The sequence below is a fragment of the Cetorhinus maximus genome, chromosome 4 (assembly GCF_964194155.1).
Source record: "Cetorhinus maximus chromosome 4, sCetMax3.hap1.1, whole genome shotgun sequence".
NCBI lineage: Eukaryota > Metazoa > Chordata > Chondrichthyes > Lamniformes > Cetorhinidae > Cetorhinus > Cetorhinus maximus.
In genome coordinates this window covers 173,968,621-173,985,209 of record NC_135882.1, presented here as the reverse complement: position 1 = coordinate 173,985,209, position 16,589 = coordinate 173,968,621, and the positions used below count along the sequence as shown (strand labels likewise).

At 47.0% G+C, this 16,589-nt stretch overlaps 1 protein-coding gene across 2 annotated transcripts in view; it reads right to left on the bottom strand.

Annotated features, from left to right (window-relative positions):
• Positions 1 to 8,519: 8,519 nt before the first annotated feature.
• The window catches only part of LOC144680041 (BTB/POZ domain-containing protein KCTD1), a 77,010-nt gene continuing 68,940 nt past the window's right edge, over positions 8,520 to 16,589 (bottom strand). For both annotated transcript variants that reach the window (XM_078541145.1, XM_078541144.1), the window contains one exon: positions 8,520 to 8,976. In XM_078541145.1, the coding sequence (XP_078397271.1) occupies positions 8,818 to 8,976 (159 nt within the window). In that variant the 3' untranslated portion in view covers positions 8,520 to 8,817. The remainder of the gene's footprint in view (positions 8,977 to 16,589) is intronic.

Genomic DNA, 16,589 nt, shown 5'->3' with positions numbered 1-16,589 from the left:
CACTGAAATGAAAGCTTGGGCTTGGGAGGAGTTTAGTGAAGCCGTGGAGACTGACCACTGGACGGCATCAAAGTTGTTCTGGCAAACCATTCAACGCCTTAGGAGGGGTCGATGGGATGTCGCCCAAGCTGTTCTCAGCAAGGGTGGGGAAACTCTGATCGCAACTCGGGAAGATCTCCAAGAGGTGGAAGGAGCACTTTGAGGAACTCCTCAACCAACCCAGTGGACACACCCTCCTTACAGGAGGCAGAGACAGAGCCCTCCAGTGAGATTGGATCTATCGCTGTTGCTGAGGTCGCTGCGGTGGTCAAGGGCCTCCATAGTGGTAAGGCGGCAGGGGTGGACGAGATTCGTCCGGAGGTGTTGAAGGCGCTGGACAATGTTGGGGTGTCGTGGTTAACGCGCCTCTTCAATGTCGTGTGGAGGACGGGGGCAGTACCGCTGGATTGGCAAACTGGGGTGGCGGTCCCCCCATCTTTAAGAAAGGGGAACCAGAGGGTGCGTTCCAATTATCGAAGGATCGCTCTCCTCAGCCTCTCCGGGAAAGCCGATGCCAGAGTGGCTGGAGAGGAGGCTTCATCCGTCAGGTGAACCTCGGATTCAGGAGGAACAATGTGGATTCTGGCCTGGCTGTGGAACAGTGGGACCAGCTCTTTGCCCTCTCACGGGTATTTGAGGATTTGTGGGAGTTTGCTAATCCGGTCTACCTCTGTTTTGGAGACTCGGAGAAGGCATATGACCATGTTCCTCGGTGCATTTTGTGGGAGGTGCTGGGGGGATGTGAGGTGTTAGTGTCTCTCCTGCGTACTATCGAGGTCCACGATTCGCGGGGCGAGAGTTGTGTCCGCATTCTCGGCGTTACCTCAAATTCGTTCAAGGTTGGGTGTTGGACTCCTCCGAGGGTGCGTCTCATCTTCACTCCTGTTGGTGGGATTTTCATGGACAGGATATCAAGGCGCAGCCGAGGTACGGAGAGTATCCGGTTTGGGGGCTTGAGGGTGGCAGTGCCGCTGTTTGTAGACGATGTTGTGCTTCTCGCCTCATCCGGCTGGGATCTCCAGCGCGCACTCGGAACGTTTCGCTGCCCGAGTGAGGCGTGGCTGGGACGCGGAGCAGCGCCTCCCAAATCTGAGGTCATGGTTCTCTCCCAGAAAAAGAGTGGGTTGCTCCCTCCAGGTGAGGAGGGGGGGGAGCAGCTTCCCTTAGTGGAGGAGTTCAAGTATCTCGGGATCTTGCTCGCGAGTGATGGTCGGGGTGGGGGGGAGCGCGAGACTGACCAGCGGATCAGTGCAGTGGCTGCGGTTCTGCTGATGCTTTACCGGTCCATGGAGGTGAAGCGGGAGCTGAGTTTTAGGACAAAGCTTCTCGGTTTTACCGGTCGATCAATGTCCCCATTCTCACCGATGGTCATGAACTGTGGGTAATGACCGAAAGGATAAGGTTGCGGGTACAAGCGGCGGAAATGAGGTTTCTCCGCAGGGTTGCTGGGTGCACTCTTCCGTGACAGGGGTGAGGGGGTTCGGCAATCCAGGGAGAGCCTCGGAGTGGAGCCACTGCTCCTCCGGATCGAGAGGGGCCAGGGTGAGGCGGTTTGGGCATCACTGAGGGTTCCCCCTTGGCAGGCTCCCGCTGGAGCTTTACCGGGCACGGCCCATGTGGTGGAGACCTCGAGGCGGACCCCAGACACGCTGGTGGGGGGGGGGGGATTACTTCTCTCGGGAACGCCTGGAGGGATTCCCAGGAGGAGCTGGAACCTGTGGCGGAGGGAAGTCTGGTGGGTTCTGCTCAGTTTACTGCCCCCGCAACCCTCACCAGGAGAAGTGGCGTGTGGATGGATGGATGGGTGGCTGGAGGCACATGAATCTAAACTTCTGTTTGAGCTACCTCAGTGATGGCATTGTTAATGAAATTACATGTCAATTACTGACATAAAATAAGGCGCTGTAAAAGTTTTCCATTAAGAATGTTGACAGGTAGTCTCCTCTCAATGGACGTTCTCTCTCAAACACATTACTAGCGAGTGAAGACCATTGTGACTTTAGAAAGACTGAATATTGGGCAACATTCACAGATATTAATGTGTAAGATTCTATGATAAGGCTTTGCAAAATGGGATTTTGTACCATTTGACAAGAGAAATGGGAAAACAAATTGTGCTAGAGCGCTGGCCCTTGTCCTGCTATTAACACATTCTGCTTTCTTACCTTTACGCCACTATCAGCACCTCCTTTAGTCTTTAACACCGCCATGAACACTCCCTTTGTCTTGTGTTCATGACATCTTTGTCAATCTCTCCTTAGCCCTCACCTATCCCTGACCTTCTATCCTGCTCTAGTCCCCCTTACATGGTATAAAATCCATCACATTTCTACCTCTCTTCAGGTCTGAAGAAAGGGTCGCGCGGTCTCGAGACATTAACTCAGTTTCTCTTTCCACAGACGCTGCCAGACCTGCTGAGCTTCTCCAGCATTTTCTGTTTTGATTAAAGGATCCGCGGTGTTTTGCTTTTAACCCATAACGCTTATTTTCCCCTGCCAAGGATTATCAGCCCCCGCATCGCGTACGCATATAAAATCAGTGCTGGCAACGTTACCCAAAACGTTCAATCAAATGAAACATTTATTAAGAATATGTCGTGACTAGGACAGAATAATAACTTGTTACACATCTTTGGAGTCTTTACAAAGTGCAGAGTTTGTTGCTGGTTCCTAAAAATGGCAATTGTTGGGCCTGCATGGCTACGGCGGAGTAAGTGGCAGAATCTTCCCAAGTACCATTTTATTGACTGTGAATGACATACAACGCCCCTGGCCGGTCTTCAAATTCAAAATTGAAATAGTGAATATAATATAGTTTTGGTGCAGTTTTGGAGAAAAAGAAAAGCTATTATAAACCTATGAAAGTGCCTTGTCTAGCCACTCAGAAAATCAGTTCTAGACCCACCGTGTTTTGGCGTGCCTGTGGCTTTTACAGTTGGAATGTTCGATAATGATACACCATTAAGTCGTGGTCGTGTCCTGGCATGTTCAGGTACAGAAGCTTTGCATTGGCTGAGACATAGACCAAAAAAAAAAGGAAACTAAAACCCAAGCAGACAATTTTCACTCGGCGGAGAACACCTTAAGTTAAGGAGAGTTTAGTTGAAACTCTGCCAACCTGAATGCTCGGATCCTGTCATCGTGAGGTCTTTCTGATGTGGAGTTGGTGTGCATTTTATTAAACTGAGCTCAACTTACAACGATTAATGAATATTAAAAAAAAAGGGCTAAACTTGCTGCTCAAAAACACCTTTGAAAGCTTTCCTGAAACATCAGGTATTTCATACTCAACAAACATAAGTATACATCCATTTCCACTGACAGGAAATTCTGAAACATAGATTGTAGAACTATTATAGAAAATTATTCTGTTATGTCTACACAATTCTTTCGAACAAAAGAAAAAGGCAATTAATTTTGACAAGGGAGGGTGACAACCTCCCAGCAACGAATGCACAACAGGACCGATAGCTATCAGAATCTCCTTTACCCAGATAGCGCTGAGGGTGTGTGACTCTCTACCACAGGGAGTTGTGCAGGTATTTAAGGGGAAGCTAGATGCAGTGCACAATGGAGAACGGAATAGAAGGAGATGCTGACAGGGTTGGATGAAGTCAATTGGGAATTGGTTCATGTGGAGTGTAAGCACCAGCATGGACCAGTTGGACTGACTGGGCTATTGCTCGGCTAAATATTCTATAGAAATCAATGCACTGCCTTACTCTCCCATGTTGGGCTGATAAGATGTGATTTAATGACACTGGAGCCAATTTTCTAATAAACCCATTTTTCAGGTTCAAAGTGTATGCTATACCCAAAAATGATCATACATTACAATATGCAAAAGGCAAGACTTAAGTTTAAAGATAATCGATGAATGTGAAAATTGTGACACCAACGTTGACCTCACAATTTTCCTCTTTGTACAGGAGTACAACAAAAAAGGTCAAAAACAGTCTTGTACAATAATCAGTTTAACGTAAACAGAGCATTCTTCTAATCCTACCTTCAATTAATTTGACTGATAAATTTAAGTCATTCATTTCAGACACTAAGTATCAGTTTAAGCTTTAATTACTGTAGAAAAACCACCATTCTGATCGAATTGCAATTTACTGTAATGCAATGGTAGAGCTCCAGTGCACGGTTCTGCTCAAGGTACGATGTGCCTTAAGAGTTTGCGATCTGCAGAGGTTTAAATCTCTGGATCAGCCAGTCCATTTTGACAACAGAGGGGGCTGGTGTAAACCTGAAAGGCTGGTGTAATTGGTGTCCAACAGATACACCGATAACCTCACAGCAGCGAGTGTACAATGGGACTGATAGCCACCAGAATCTCATCCTATGAGCACAACCCAGGTATCCCGCTGCCTGTGTAAAATGCACTTCAACAGGATTCTGCTGGTTTGACAAGAACGTTGTACCAAAGGCGCCTTCAATTCAGTGACCAACGCAGTTCGGTTTCCACTCTTCAGAGGAATCCAAGCCCGAATCCAGCAAGGAATTCAGGAGAAGGGTTTGGCGAGGGTGCGCAAGAGATTTACTGGGATGGTCCCAAGGAGGAAGGGTTCCAGTTATGCGGATAGAGCGGGAAAGGCTGGGGTTGTCCTCCTTAAGAGCAGCAAAGGCTAAGAGGAGATTTGGTATAGGCATTTAGTATCATGAATGGTTTAGATGAGATTAAATAAACTGATACTGTTCCCAATGGCTAAAGGCTCAATATCCAGAGGGCACAGGTTTAGGGTGATTAGCAAAAGAACCAGAGACGACATGTGGAAAAACCTTTCCAGGCAACAAGTGGTAATGATCTGGACTGCATGACAGGGTGACAAGGGAATTGGGCAAATACTTGAAGGAGAAAGTAACTGCAGGGAGATGGTGGAAGAGCAGGGGAGTTAGACAAACTGGACTGCTCTTTGAAAGAGTCATTGCAGACTTTATGGACCAAATGGCCTCCAAGGTTGTGCCTTTCCATGATCTCAATTGCAGTCAGGCGTTTTTGGCTGGAAGGAAGTAAACCAGCCATTCATTCACAGGCAATGTCAGGAAGCACTTCTTCACACAAAGCGTGGTGGAAATCTGGGACCTTCTCCCCCCAATAAACCTGTCGAGGCTGTGGTATCAATTGAAAATTTCAAAACCAAGACTGATAGGTTTTTGCTGGGTGAGGTTAAGAGTTAGGACCATAGAAAAGTTACAGCACAGTAGAGGAGGCCATTCGGCCCATCTTGTCCATGCCAGCCCGAGGACACCCAGGTGCCCTTTCTAATCCCACCTTCCTGCACCCGGCCCATAGCCCTGCAGCTTACAGCACTTTAGGTGCAGATCCAGGTACTATTTAAAAGAGTTTGAAGTTTCTGCCTCTACCACCAACTTGGGCAGCGAATTCCAGACACCCACTACCCTCTGCATAAAAAAGTCCTTCCTCAAGTCCCCCCTACACCTTCTGCCACTTACCTTGAAGTTATGGAACTAAGATGGGTATGTGGAGTTTAGATACAAGATCAGCCATGATCTAGCTGGATAGCGGGACAGGCTCGGAGGGGCTGAATGGTCTGCCCCTGCTCCTATTTCACCAGAGGGAAGTGGCTGGGTTGTGGTGGAAGGAAGAATCACAAAAGGCTCATTAGTTCATCTCCTTGTGCTCAGTTATTGACTGATCTGCTGGTCTGATTGCTCGTTGAGTGAACGAGGGAGACTAAAAGATGGGATGCAGGGAAGAAAGAAATCTTTTTGAAAGATGTAATGAATCATAAGGTTCAGTGCATACGCTCAATTAAAAGAATTTTGTATTTATAGAGCTACTTCTCATGACCTCAGGATGTCTGAATGAAGACTGCAGCCAATGAAGTAATTTTGAAATGTTGTCACGTAAGGAAGTATGAACTTGCTCATAGCAATAATCCAGGAGAGGATCTTTACCCTGCATACTTTGTCCCAAACATTTCTTAAAACAAATTCTATATGCAACTGGAGAAATAACATTTCCTTGTCCAAAGTGTACTTACAGAATCATAGAGCACAAGTGACCTATTTGGTCCCATCCATGGATTTAATCTGAACAAAGGTTCCTACATCTAGTTTGTATTTTTTGTTGACTGCTTTCAAGCTAACACAGGTCAACTGGAGAAGCTGAGGTTTACCCTTTCTCTCCCCTTATTCTTTCATAAGATGCAGGCATCACCAGCAAGGGCAGCATTTTGTTGCCCATCCTTAATTGCCCCTTGAACTGATTGGCTTACTAGGCCCATTTCAGAGGGCTGTTAAGAGTCAGCCACATTGCGGTGGGTCTGGAGTCACATGTAGGCCAGACCAGGTAAGGACGGCAGATTTCCTGGGTGGGTTTTTACAACAATCAATGGTGGTTGCTATGGTCAGGTAGCTAGCTTTATTGTTCCAGATTTAAATTCCACCAGGGTGGGATTTGAACCTATGCCCCCAGAGCATTAGCCTGGGCCTGCTGGATTACTAACCCAGTGATATTACCACTACACCATCATCTCCTCCTGAGAGCCAAGAGGAGATTTGATATAGGTGTTTAAAATCATTCGGGATTCAAATGAAGTAAATAAAGAGAAATTGTTTGCCATAGATAAAGGTGACCTGTTTTTTTACGCACTGAGCGGTTATGATTTAGAATTCGCCATCTGATAGGGTTAGGGTGGGTACAGGATTCAAAAATAATGCAGGATTTAGGGAACAGGGGCTGGGGGGGGCGGGTAGAACTAACCGAATGACTCTTTAAAAGGGAGGAAGACCTCCTTCTGTGTTGCACTATTCTATGAAACGAAGTTAGACTACCTGACGTCCCCGCTAAGGCAGTAGAAGTTGAATGAGAGGAGCTGCCCTTCGAATACGTTCAAGAAAGTTTTGCCCACAAGCTGCAGAAGGATGTACTTTTGATATAGGAATTCACGCCTCCCCACAGCTTGCTTCCTTTACACATATTGTTTCCTTATCTATTTGGCTGCATTTCAAACCCAGTGTCAACCGTGCCTTAGTTGGCAAACACTCTCACCTCTTGAGTCACAAGGCTTGCAGGTTCAAGTCCCACCCCAGAGACAGGAGCTCGAAAATCAAGGCTGACATTCCAGGGTAGTTCAGAGGGAATGTTGCACTGCTGGAGGTGCCATCTTTCAGATCAGATGTTAAATCGAGGAACCATCTGCCTGTGTGGGCGGATGAAAAAGATCCTGTGGCACTGTTTTGAAGAAAAGAGAGCCGGACTTCTATTTATCCCTCAACCGACATCACAAGAACAGATTTATGTGGTTGTTATCACATTTCTGTTTGTGGGAGCTTGCTGCATGCATATGGACTGCGTTTCAACAGTGACCACACTTCAAAAGTGCTTCACTGGCTGAAAAGCGCTATATAAATGCAAGCCTTCCTTTTAATCCCCCCGGTATAGCTTTAAATGAAAGCTATAAAAGACTGAAAGGCTGGTGTGTCATTGGAATTTCAATCCTTTGTTCCCGAGAATGCCACGTCTTCAGCACAATGGATCAAAGCTACATAATCGCCGAGCGCTTCAGGGCATGACTCTTTGGGAAGCAGCAGTTGGGTGGGGGAGACAAGAGGTCAGGTGGAGGGCTGAACTTGCACAATTTTCGATCGTGCTCTCTAGTGTCAACTTCTATTGAGCGCGACGTAAAATCAGTGTGCAGGCCCTCTCCCAATCCCACCAATAGGTGCGTGAGGTTCAAATCATGTGTCCCCCCCCCCCCCGCAATTGTGTGTATTAACATACCTTACTTGACTGAAATAGCAGAATGTCGAGGCAGGGCTCCCACTATGCTGTAATAAAGACCTCTGTGCATCAATAGCAAAAGACTACTTGTATTTGGAATTTCCAGGACAAAACAGTGAGGTCTGAAAGCAACTTTAAAAACATAAAAAAAGAAATTATTTTCTACACATTAAAATTCAATAAATTGGGAACTGCTATTAGCAAAGAAAATGCAACAACTAGCCTCGAGCCAGTTAAATCTGAGACCTGGATGAGATCGGTGATATTTTCCAAGATGACATTTACCCCAACTGATTCCCTTGAGGCAGACAGCAGTTGAGCGTTATTACTGCAGCTGCAAAAACGTGACCCGTTAAAAACATTTGGAACAAGAGCAGGAGTGGGCCACTCGGCCCCTCGAGCCTGGTCCGCCAGGCTGATCTGATCATGGCCCCGATTCCACTTTCCTGCCTGCAATCCCCCCACTCCCTCCCTCACCCACCCACCCACCCCCACCGAGATAACCCTCGGGGGAAAAAAATCCAAGACCCATTTCCCACTTCCAGCCTTCGGATAATTTATACACGTTTCTGGCTTTGGCGAGCAAACCGGTTTATTCCGAGGTTTTCCAAATCGACAAAATAGAAAATTATATTTTAATTATATTAAAAAAAGAGGGGGTTTCAGGAATGGACTGCTTCAAACGCAAAGATGTCTGTTCTGGTGTGGCGGGGGGGAAAGAGAGAAATGTTGCCTGAAGACATTGCCAAGTCACTTTCAAGAACAAAAAAAAAAGCCTCTTCCAACAAAATGATAAATATTTCATGGATGCCCCACAAGCTTCAACAGTGGATTTAGATGCAGTCTCTGGAAATGGGCATGTTGCCACAGCCAGTTTGGTGACCGACAGTTAATATCTTTAACCAAATGCACAGGAAATGTTTTTTTTTAATTAATTTATTTTTTTTAATAATTTTTTTTTTAAATTTTCGCTCTCTCTCTCTCTCTCTCTCTCTCGACGAGTGTGTGTGTGTGTGTGTGTGTGTCCGTTCAGTCCAGGGGCTCCTGTTTTATTCGAATGACAGGCGGCACACGGGATAATCGCCTGATTTCCCGCCTCAGTACATATTCGCTAAACTGGGAAGAGTCAACGCCACCTCCGCTGGAGCCCACGATTTCAAATCCCTTCAGCTGCAACCGTTCCAAGACCTGCCGAAGGAAACGAAGAGATGTGAAGCACACCACCGCATTAAATTTACATGGAGGGTGGGGGTGGGGGGGGGTGCCTCATCGCGCGCCAGAGAAACACTGCAGCTCCCAAAGCCAGCTTTCCCTCGCCAGGGCCACCTACCTACAGCTCCAGGCCACCCAAAAAGACTGGCTTATGCTAACAACCTCTATTATTCATTCAATGTTTGGGAAAGTCGTCGTCTCGAACTGACTTTTGGCAAATCACAGAACATAATGAATCCAAGCTGCTGTTTTTGTAGCAGAAAGGGAAAAAATAAAAAAACACCCTTCTGAGGCGTCGCAAGACACTTTTCGACGCATTCCCCCCCCACTGAGAGGAACAACACGTATCATGAACCTCAAACGAATACAGGACTATTTTGGCTAAAAACCTCTAAATTAGCCACTGAAGGCTTCCCTGAATTCATTAGTGTTTGGCTCCTTTGGGTAGGAGAGGGTGATTGTACAGTATTTGGGAAGTGCTGCCTGACAGGATGGTGGAAACAGATTAAAAAGGATCCAAAGAAAGGACTTGAAACATTAACTCTGTTTCTCTCTTCGCAGACGCTGCCTGACTTGCCGGGTTTCCCCAGGATTTTCTGTTTTTATTTCAGATTTCCAGCATCCGCCGCGTTCTGCTTTCATGTTATTGATGAAGCAGATTCAATAGCCGCTTTCAAAAGGGAGCTGGGTAAATATTTGAAGCACAAACAAACTGCGGAGATCTGGGGAAAGAGTGGGAGTGGATCTAATTAGATCGCTCTTTGAAAGAGCTGGCGCACACTCAATCGGCCGGACAGCATCTTTTTATTTTTAAAGTTTGTTTCATGGGATGTGGGCATCCCTGGCGAGGTGGGCTACCTTCTTGAACCGCTGCGGTCCATGTGGGAGGGAGTTCCAGGATTTTGACCCAGCGACAGTGAAGGAACGGCGATATATTTCCAAGTCAGGGTGGTGAGTGATTTGGAGGGGAGCTTGCAGGTGGTGGTGTTCCCATGTGTCTGGTGCCCTTGCCCTTCTAGGTGGTAGCAGTCATGGGCTTGAAAGGTACTGTTGAAGGAGGTTTGGCGAGTTGCTGCAGTGCATCTTGTAGATGGTACACACACTGCTGCTACTGTACGTCGGTGGTGGAGGGAGTGAACGTTTAAGGTGGTGGATGGGATGTTTGTCGAGATTCTTGTGTGTTAGTGAAGCCGCATTAATTCATGCAAGTGGAGATTGTTGGGAGAGGTGGTGGCGTATTGTCAATGTCACCAGACCAGTAACACAGAGGCCCAGGCTAATTTTTATTTTATTCGTTCATGGGATGTGGGTGTCGCTGGCTAGGCCAGCCAGCACTTACTGCCCATCTCGAATTGCCCTTACACCCACAGTGCTGTAAGGGAGGGAGTTCCAGGTCGACAAGGCTGAGTCTGCTATTGTCGCTTCCACTGCCTAGGTCGATGCCAGGTGGTCCGTCCGGTTTCATTCCTTTTAGACTCTGTAGCGGTTTGATACAACAGAGCGGCTTGCTAGGCCATTTCAGAGGGGATTTGAGAGCCAACCACATTGCTTTGGATCTGGAGACACATGAAGCTCTATGGATTACCCAGCATCGACTTTGGCACCAGAAACAATAACAGCAAACTCAGCCCTGTCGACCCTGCCAAGTCCTCCATATTAACACCTGGGGGTTTGTGCCAAAATTGGGAGAGCTGTCTCACAGACTAGTCAAGCAACAGCCTGACATAGTCATCCTCACGGAATCATACTTTACAAACAATGTCTGAGACACCACCATCTCCCACCGACAGGTCAGACCCACCTGAGGTGGCGACACAGTGATATACAGTCGGGAGGGAGTTGCCCTGGGAGTCCTCAACATCGATTCTGGACTCCGTCTCATGACATCAGGTCAAACATGGGCAAGGAAACCAGTTTTAGTATTCATTCATGAGATGTGGGCTTCTGGCTTTGCTGGCTGGGCCTAGTTGCCCTTGAGAAGGAGGTGGTGACAACTGAGTGGCTTGCTAGACCATTTCAGAGGGCATTTTTTAAGAGTCAACGACATTGCTGTGGGTCTGGAGTCGCATCTAGGCCTTGACCAGATAAGGACAGCAGATTTCCTTCCCTAAAGGGCATTAATGAACAACAATCTAATTATCATTAGACTTTTAATTCCAGATTTTTTAAAATTCAAATTTTACCATCTGCCGTTGTGGGATGTGAACCCGGGTCCCCAGAGAATTACCCTGGGTCGCTGGATAACTAGTCCAGCGACAATGCCACTACGCCATCGCCTCCCCTGATTACCTCATCTTCACCAACCAGCCTGTCACAAATGCATCTATCCATGGCAGTATCAGTAGGAGTGACCACCGCACAGTCCTTGTGGAGACGAAGTCCCGTCTTCACGTTGAGGATGGCCTCCATCATGTTGTGTGGCACTACCACCTGTGCTAAATGGGCTAGATTTCAAACAGTTCTAGCAAAAGAAAACTGGGCATCCATGAGGCGCTGTGGGCCATCAGCAGCAGCAGAAATGTATACAACCACAATCTGTAGCCTCATGGCCTGGCATATCCCCAACTCTACCATTACCACCAAGCCAGGGAATCAATCCAGGTTCAGTGAAGAGTGCAAGAGGCAGGAGCAGCACCAGGCATACCTAAAAATGAGATGTCAACCTGGTGAAGCTACAACACAGGACTACTTGTGTGCCAAACAGCATAAGCAGCAAGTGATAGACAGAGCTAAGCAATCCCACAACCAACGGGTCAGATCTAAGCTCTGCAGTCCTGCCACATTCAGTTGTGAATGGTGGTGGCCAAATAAACAACTCACTGGAGGAGGAGGCTCCACAAATATCCCCATCCTCAGTGATGGGGGAGCTCAGCACATCAGTGCAAAAGATAAAGCTGAAGCATTTGCAACAATCTTCAGCCAGAAGTGCCGAGTGGATGATCCATCTCAGCCTCCTCCAGAGGCCCTCAGCAGCAGATGCCAGTCTTCGGCTAATTTGATTCACTCCACATGACATCAAAAAACACCTGAAGGCACTGGACACTGCAAAGGCTATGGACCCTGACAAAATTCCAGCAATATTACTGAAGACTTGTGCTCCAGAACTTGCCGCGCCACTAGTTCCAGTGCAGCTACAAAACCTGCATCTAACCGGCAATGTGGAAAATTGCCCAGGTATGTCCTGTACACAAAAAGCAGGACAAATCCAACCTGGCCAATTACCACCCCATCAATCTACTCTCGATCATCAGTAAAGTGATGGAATGGGTCATCAGCAGTGCTATCAAGCGGCACTCACTCAGCAATAACCTGCTCACTGACACTCAGTTTGGGTTATGCCAGAAGGTCTCAGCTCCTGACCTCATTACAGCCTTGGTTCAAACATGGACAAAAGGGCTGAACTCAAGAGGTGAGGTGAGAGTGACTGGTCTTAACATCAAGGCTGCATTTGACAGAGTGTAGCATCATGGAGCCCTAGCAAAACTGGAGTCAATGGAAAAGTTCTCCACTGGTTGGAGCCATACCTAGCACAAAGGAAGATGGTTGTGGTTGTTGGAGGTCAATTATTTCAATCCCAGGACATCACTGCAGGAGTTCCTCAGGGTAGTGTCCGAGGCACAACCATCTTCATACTTCACCGCAGGCCTGACCTGCTCTTGTAGCCACAGTATTTATGTGGCTGATGCAGTTCTGTTTCTCTGGTCAATGGTAACCCCCAGGATGTTGATAGTGGGGGATTCAGTGATGGTAATACCATTGAATGTCAAGGGGAGATGGCTAGATCCTCTCTTGTTGGAGATGGTCATTGCCTGGCACTTGTGAGGTGCGAATGTTACTTGCCATTTGTCAGCCCAAGCCTGGATATTGTCCAGGTCTTGCTGCATTTGGACATGGACTGCTTCAGTATCTGAGAGAGTCGAGAATGGTGCTGAACATTGTGCAATCGTCAGCGAATATCCCCACTTCTGACCTTATGATGGAAGGAAGGTCATTGATGAAGCAACGGAAGATGGTTGGGCCTAGGACACTACCCTAAGGTAGTGCACTGCAGTGATTTCCTGGGATTGAGATGATTGACTTCCAAAACCCACAACCATTTTCCTTTGTGCTAGGTATGACTCCAACCAGTGGAGAGTTTTCCCCGGTTCCCATGGACTCCAGTTTTGCTAGGGCTCCTTGATGCCACTCTCGGTCAAATGCTGCCTTGATGTCAAGGCCAGTCACTCTCACCTCCCCTCGGGAGCTCAGCTCTTTTGTCCATGTTTAGACCAAGGTTGTGATGAGGTCAGGGGGTGAGTGACCCTGGGGGAACCCAAACTGAGTGTCAGTGAGCAAGTTATTGCTGTGTAAATGCCGCTTGATAGCACTGTCGATGACATAGAATTTCATAATTGCTGCAGTCCAGAAGGGAGTCATTTGTCCCATCGTAAATGCACTGGCTCGCTGAACAAGCATTTCACTTAGTGCCATTCTCTCCATAACCCTGCATTCTTCCCTTTCAGATAACAGTCTAATTTCCTTTGCAATACCTCGATTGCACCTGCCTCAACCACACTGTCAGGCAGTGAATTCCGGACCCTAAATGCTCGCTGTGTGAAGAAGTCTTTTCTCATATCACCTTTGCCTCTTTTGCCAATTACTTTAAATCTGTGCCCTTTCGTTCTCAATCCTTTCATGAGTGGGAACAGTTTCTCCCTATCTGCTCCGTCCAGACCCCTCATGGTTTTGAACAGCTCTATCAAACCTCCCCTCAGCCTTATCTTCTCCAGGGAAACCAGTCCTAACTTCTCTGATCTATCTTCATAACTGAAGTTCCTTATCCCTGGAACTGTTCTTGTGAATCTTTTCTGCACTCTTTCCAATGCCTTCACCTCCTTCCTAAAGTTCAGTGCCCAGAACGGGAAGTAATCCTCCAGCTGAGGCTGAACCAGTTTTTTTTTATAGAAGTTCAACTTAACCTCCTTGCTCTTGTACTCCATGCCCCTATTAATCAAGCCTAAGATACTGTTTGCTTTATTAACTGCTCTCTCAACCTGTCCTGCCACCTTCAATGACTTATACACATGTACCCCCAGATCCCTCTGCTCCTGCACCCCCTTTAGCGATGTACCCCTTATTTTATATTGTCTCTCCATGCTCTTTTCACAAAAATGGATCACTTCACACTGCTCTGTGTTGAGTTTCATCTGCCGTTTGTCTGCCCACTCCGCCGACGTGTTGATGTCCTTTTGAAGTTCTACACTATCCTCCTCATGGTTCACAATGCTTCCAAATTCTGTATGGTCTGCAAATTTTGAAATTGTGCCTTGTACACAAAGGTCCAGGTCATTAATATATATCCGGAAATCGAGGGTTCCCTTGGGGAACTCCGCTCCAAACCTTCCTCCTGCCCAAAGGACAGACATTAACCACTACTCACTGTTTCCTGTCAGCCAATTTTGTATCCATGTTGTTTCTGATCCTTTTATCCCATGAGTTATAACTTTGCTCACAAGTCTGTTGTGTGGCACTGTATCAAACACCTTTTGGAAGTCCATGTACACCACATCAACCACATTGCCCTCATCAATTCTCTCTGTTACCTCTTCAAAAAACTCCAGCAAGTTAGTTGAACATGATTTTTCCCTTAAGAAATCCATGCTGATTTCATTTAATTAACCCGCATACATCCATATGACTACTAATTTTGCCCCTAATTATTGTTTCTAGAAGTTTCCCTACCCTACATGATTTTGCTGAAGATTGAGAGTAGACCGATGGGGCGGTAATTGGCCGGGTTAGATTTGTCCTGCTTTTTGTGTACAGGACATACCTGGGCAATTTTCCACTTTGTCGGGTAGATGCCAGTGTTGTGGCTGTACTGGAATATTGTCAGGGCCCATAGCCTTTGCAGTATCCAGTGCCTTCAGCTGCTTCTTGATATCACGTGGAGTGAATCGAATTGGCTGAAGACTGGCATCTGTGATGCTGGGGTACTCAAGAGCAGGCCGAGATGGATCATCTACTCGGCACTTCTGGCTGAAGACTGTTGCAAATGCTTCAGCCTTATCTTTTGCACCGATGTGCTGGGCTCCCCCATCATTGAGAATGGGGATATTTATGGAGCCTCCTCCTTCAGTGAGTTGGTTAATTGTCCACCACCATTCACGACTGGATGTGGCAGGACTGCAGAGCTTAGATCTGATCGGTTGGTTGAGAGATCACTTAGCTCTGTTTATCATTTGCTGCTTCTGCTGTTTGGCATGCAAGTAGTCCTGTGTTATAGCTTCACCAGGTTGACACATTTTCATGTATGCCTGGTGCAGCTCCTGGCATGCCCTCCTGCACTCTTCATTGAACCAGGGTTGATTCCTTGGCTTGGTGGTAATGGGAGAGTTGGGGATATGCAGGACCACGAGGTTACGGATTGTGGTATATGCAATGCTGTTGCTAATGTCCCATAGCGCCTCATGGATGCCCAGATATTGATCCTGAGATGAGCTTCTGACTACAAAGCCACGTCATCACAAAGACTGCCTCTGTAACATCTCCCGACTCTACTCTCCCACTACTATCGAAACCCTTATTCTATGCTCTACCTCCAAGACTTGACTGTTCCAATGGGTGCCCTCCCAACTTCAAAACCTTAGACTATCCAAATCCTGTTGCCCATGTCCTAACTTGCGCCAAGTACTGTTCACCCATCACTCCTTGTTTGATGACCTACATTGGCCCTTGGTTAAGCAATGCCACGATTTTAAGATTCTCATCCATGTTTTCAAATCCCTTCGGGTCCTTGTCCTTCCCTGTTATCCCCTCCGGCCCGACAACTCTCCGAGATCGGAATCACAGAATTGTTACGGTGAAGAAGGAGGCCATTCGGCCCATTGTGTCTGCAACACCAATTCGCTGCCTAAATTGGTGGTTGGGGCCGAAACGCTCAACACATTTAAAAGGTACCTGGATCTGCATCTGAAGCGCTGTAACCTGCAAGGCTACGGACCAGGAGCTGGAACATGAGATTAAAATGGCCGGCTAATTTTTTTCTCTTTTTTTGGCAGGTGCAGACATGATGGGCTGAATGACCTTTTTCTGCAATGTAACTTTTCTATGGTTCTATAATGGAGTGTGAGAGAAGAGGATGATCTAATGTGACTGTAAGCCCAGTGACTGACAGGGAAAATAATATGAAACTTGATTAAAAACCGGTGAAAGAAGTTAAACCTAAGAGATGGCCTCTGGATCTTCACCACACTTGCAGCACAACTGCACTGGGATAAAAGCGGAAAATGCTAGGAAAACTCAGACGGTTTGGCAGCATCTGTGGGGCGAGAAACAGAGCTGACGGCATCTGTGGAGAGAGAAACAGAGTTAACGTTTTGAGTCTGTATGACCCTTCTTCAGAGCTAAAGAGAGGTAGAAACATGATGGAATTGATGATGTTTAAGGGGCGTGGAACAGGTGAAAGTGGATAGAAGGTCAGCGATAGGCGGGGGTTAAGGAGAGATTGACAAAGATGTCATGAATAGAAAGACAAAAGGAGTGTTAATTGTAGTGGTAAGGACTAAAGGAGGTGCTAATAGTAGCATAAAGGTAAGAAAGCAGACTGT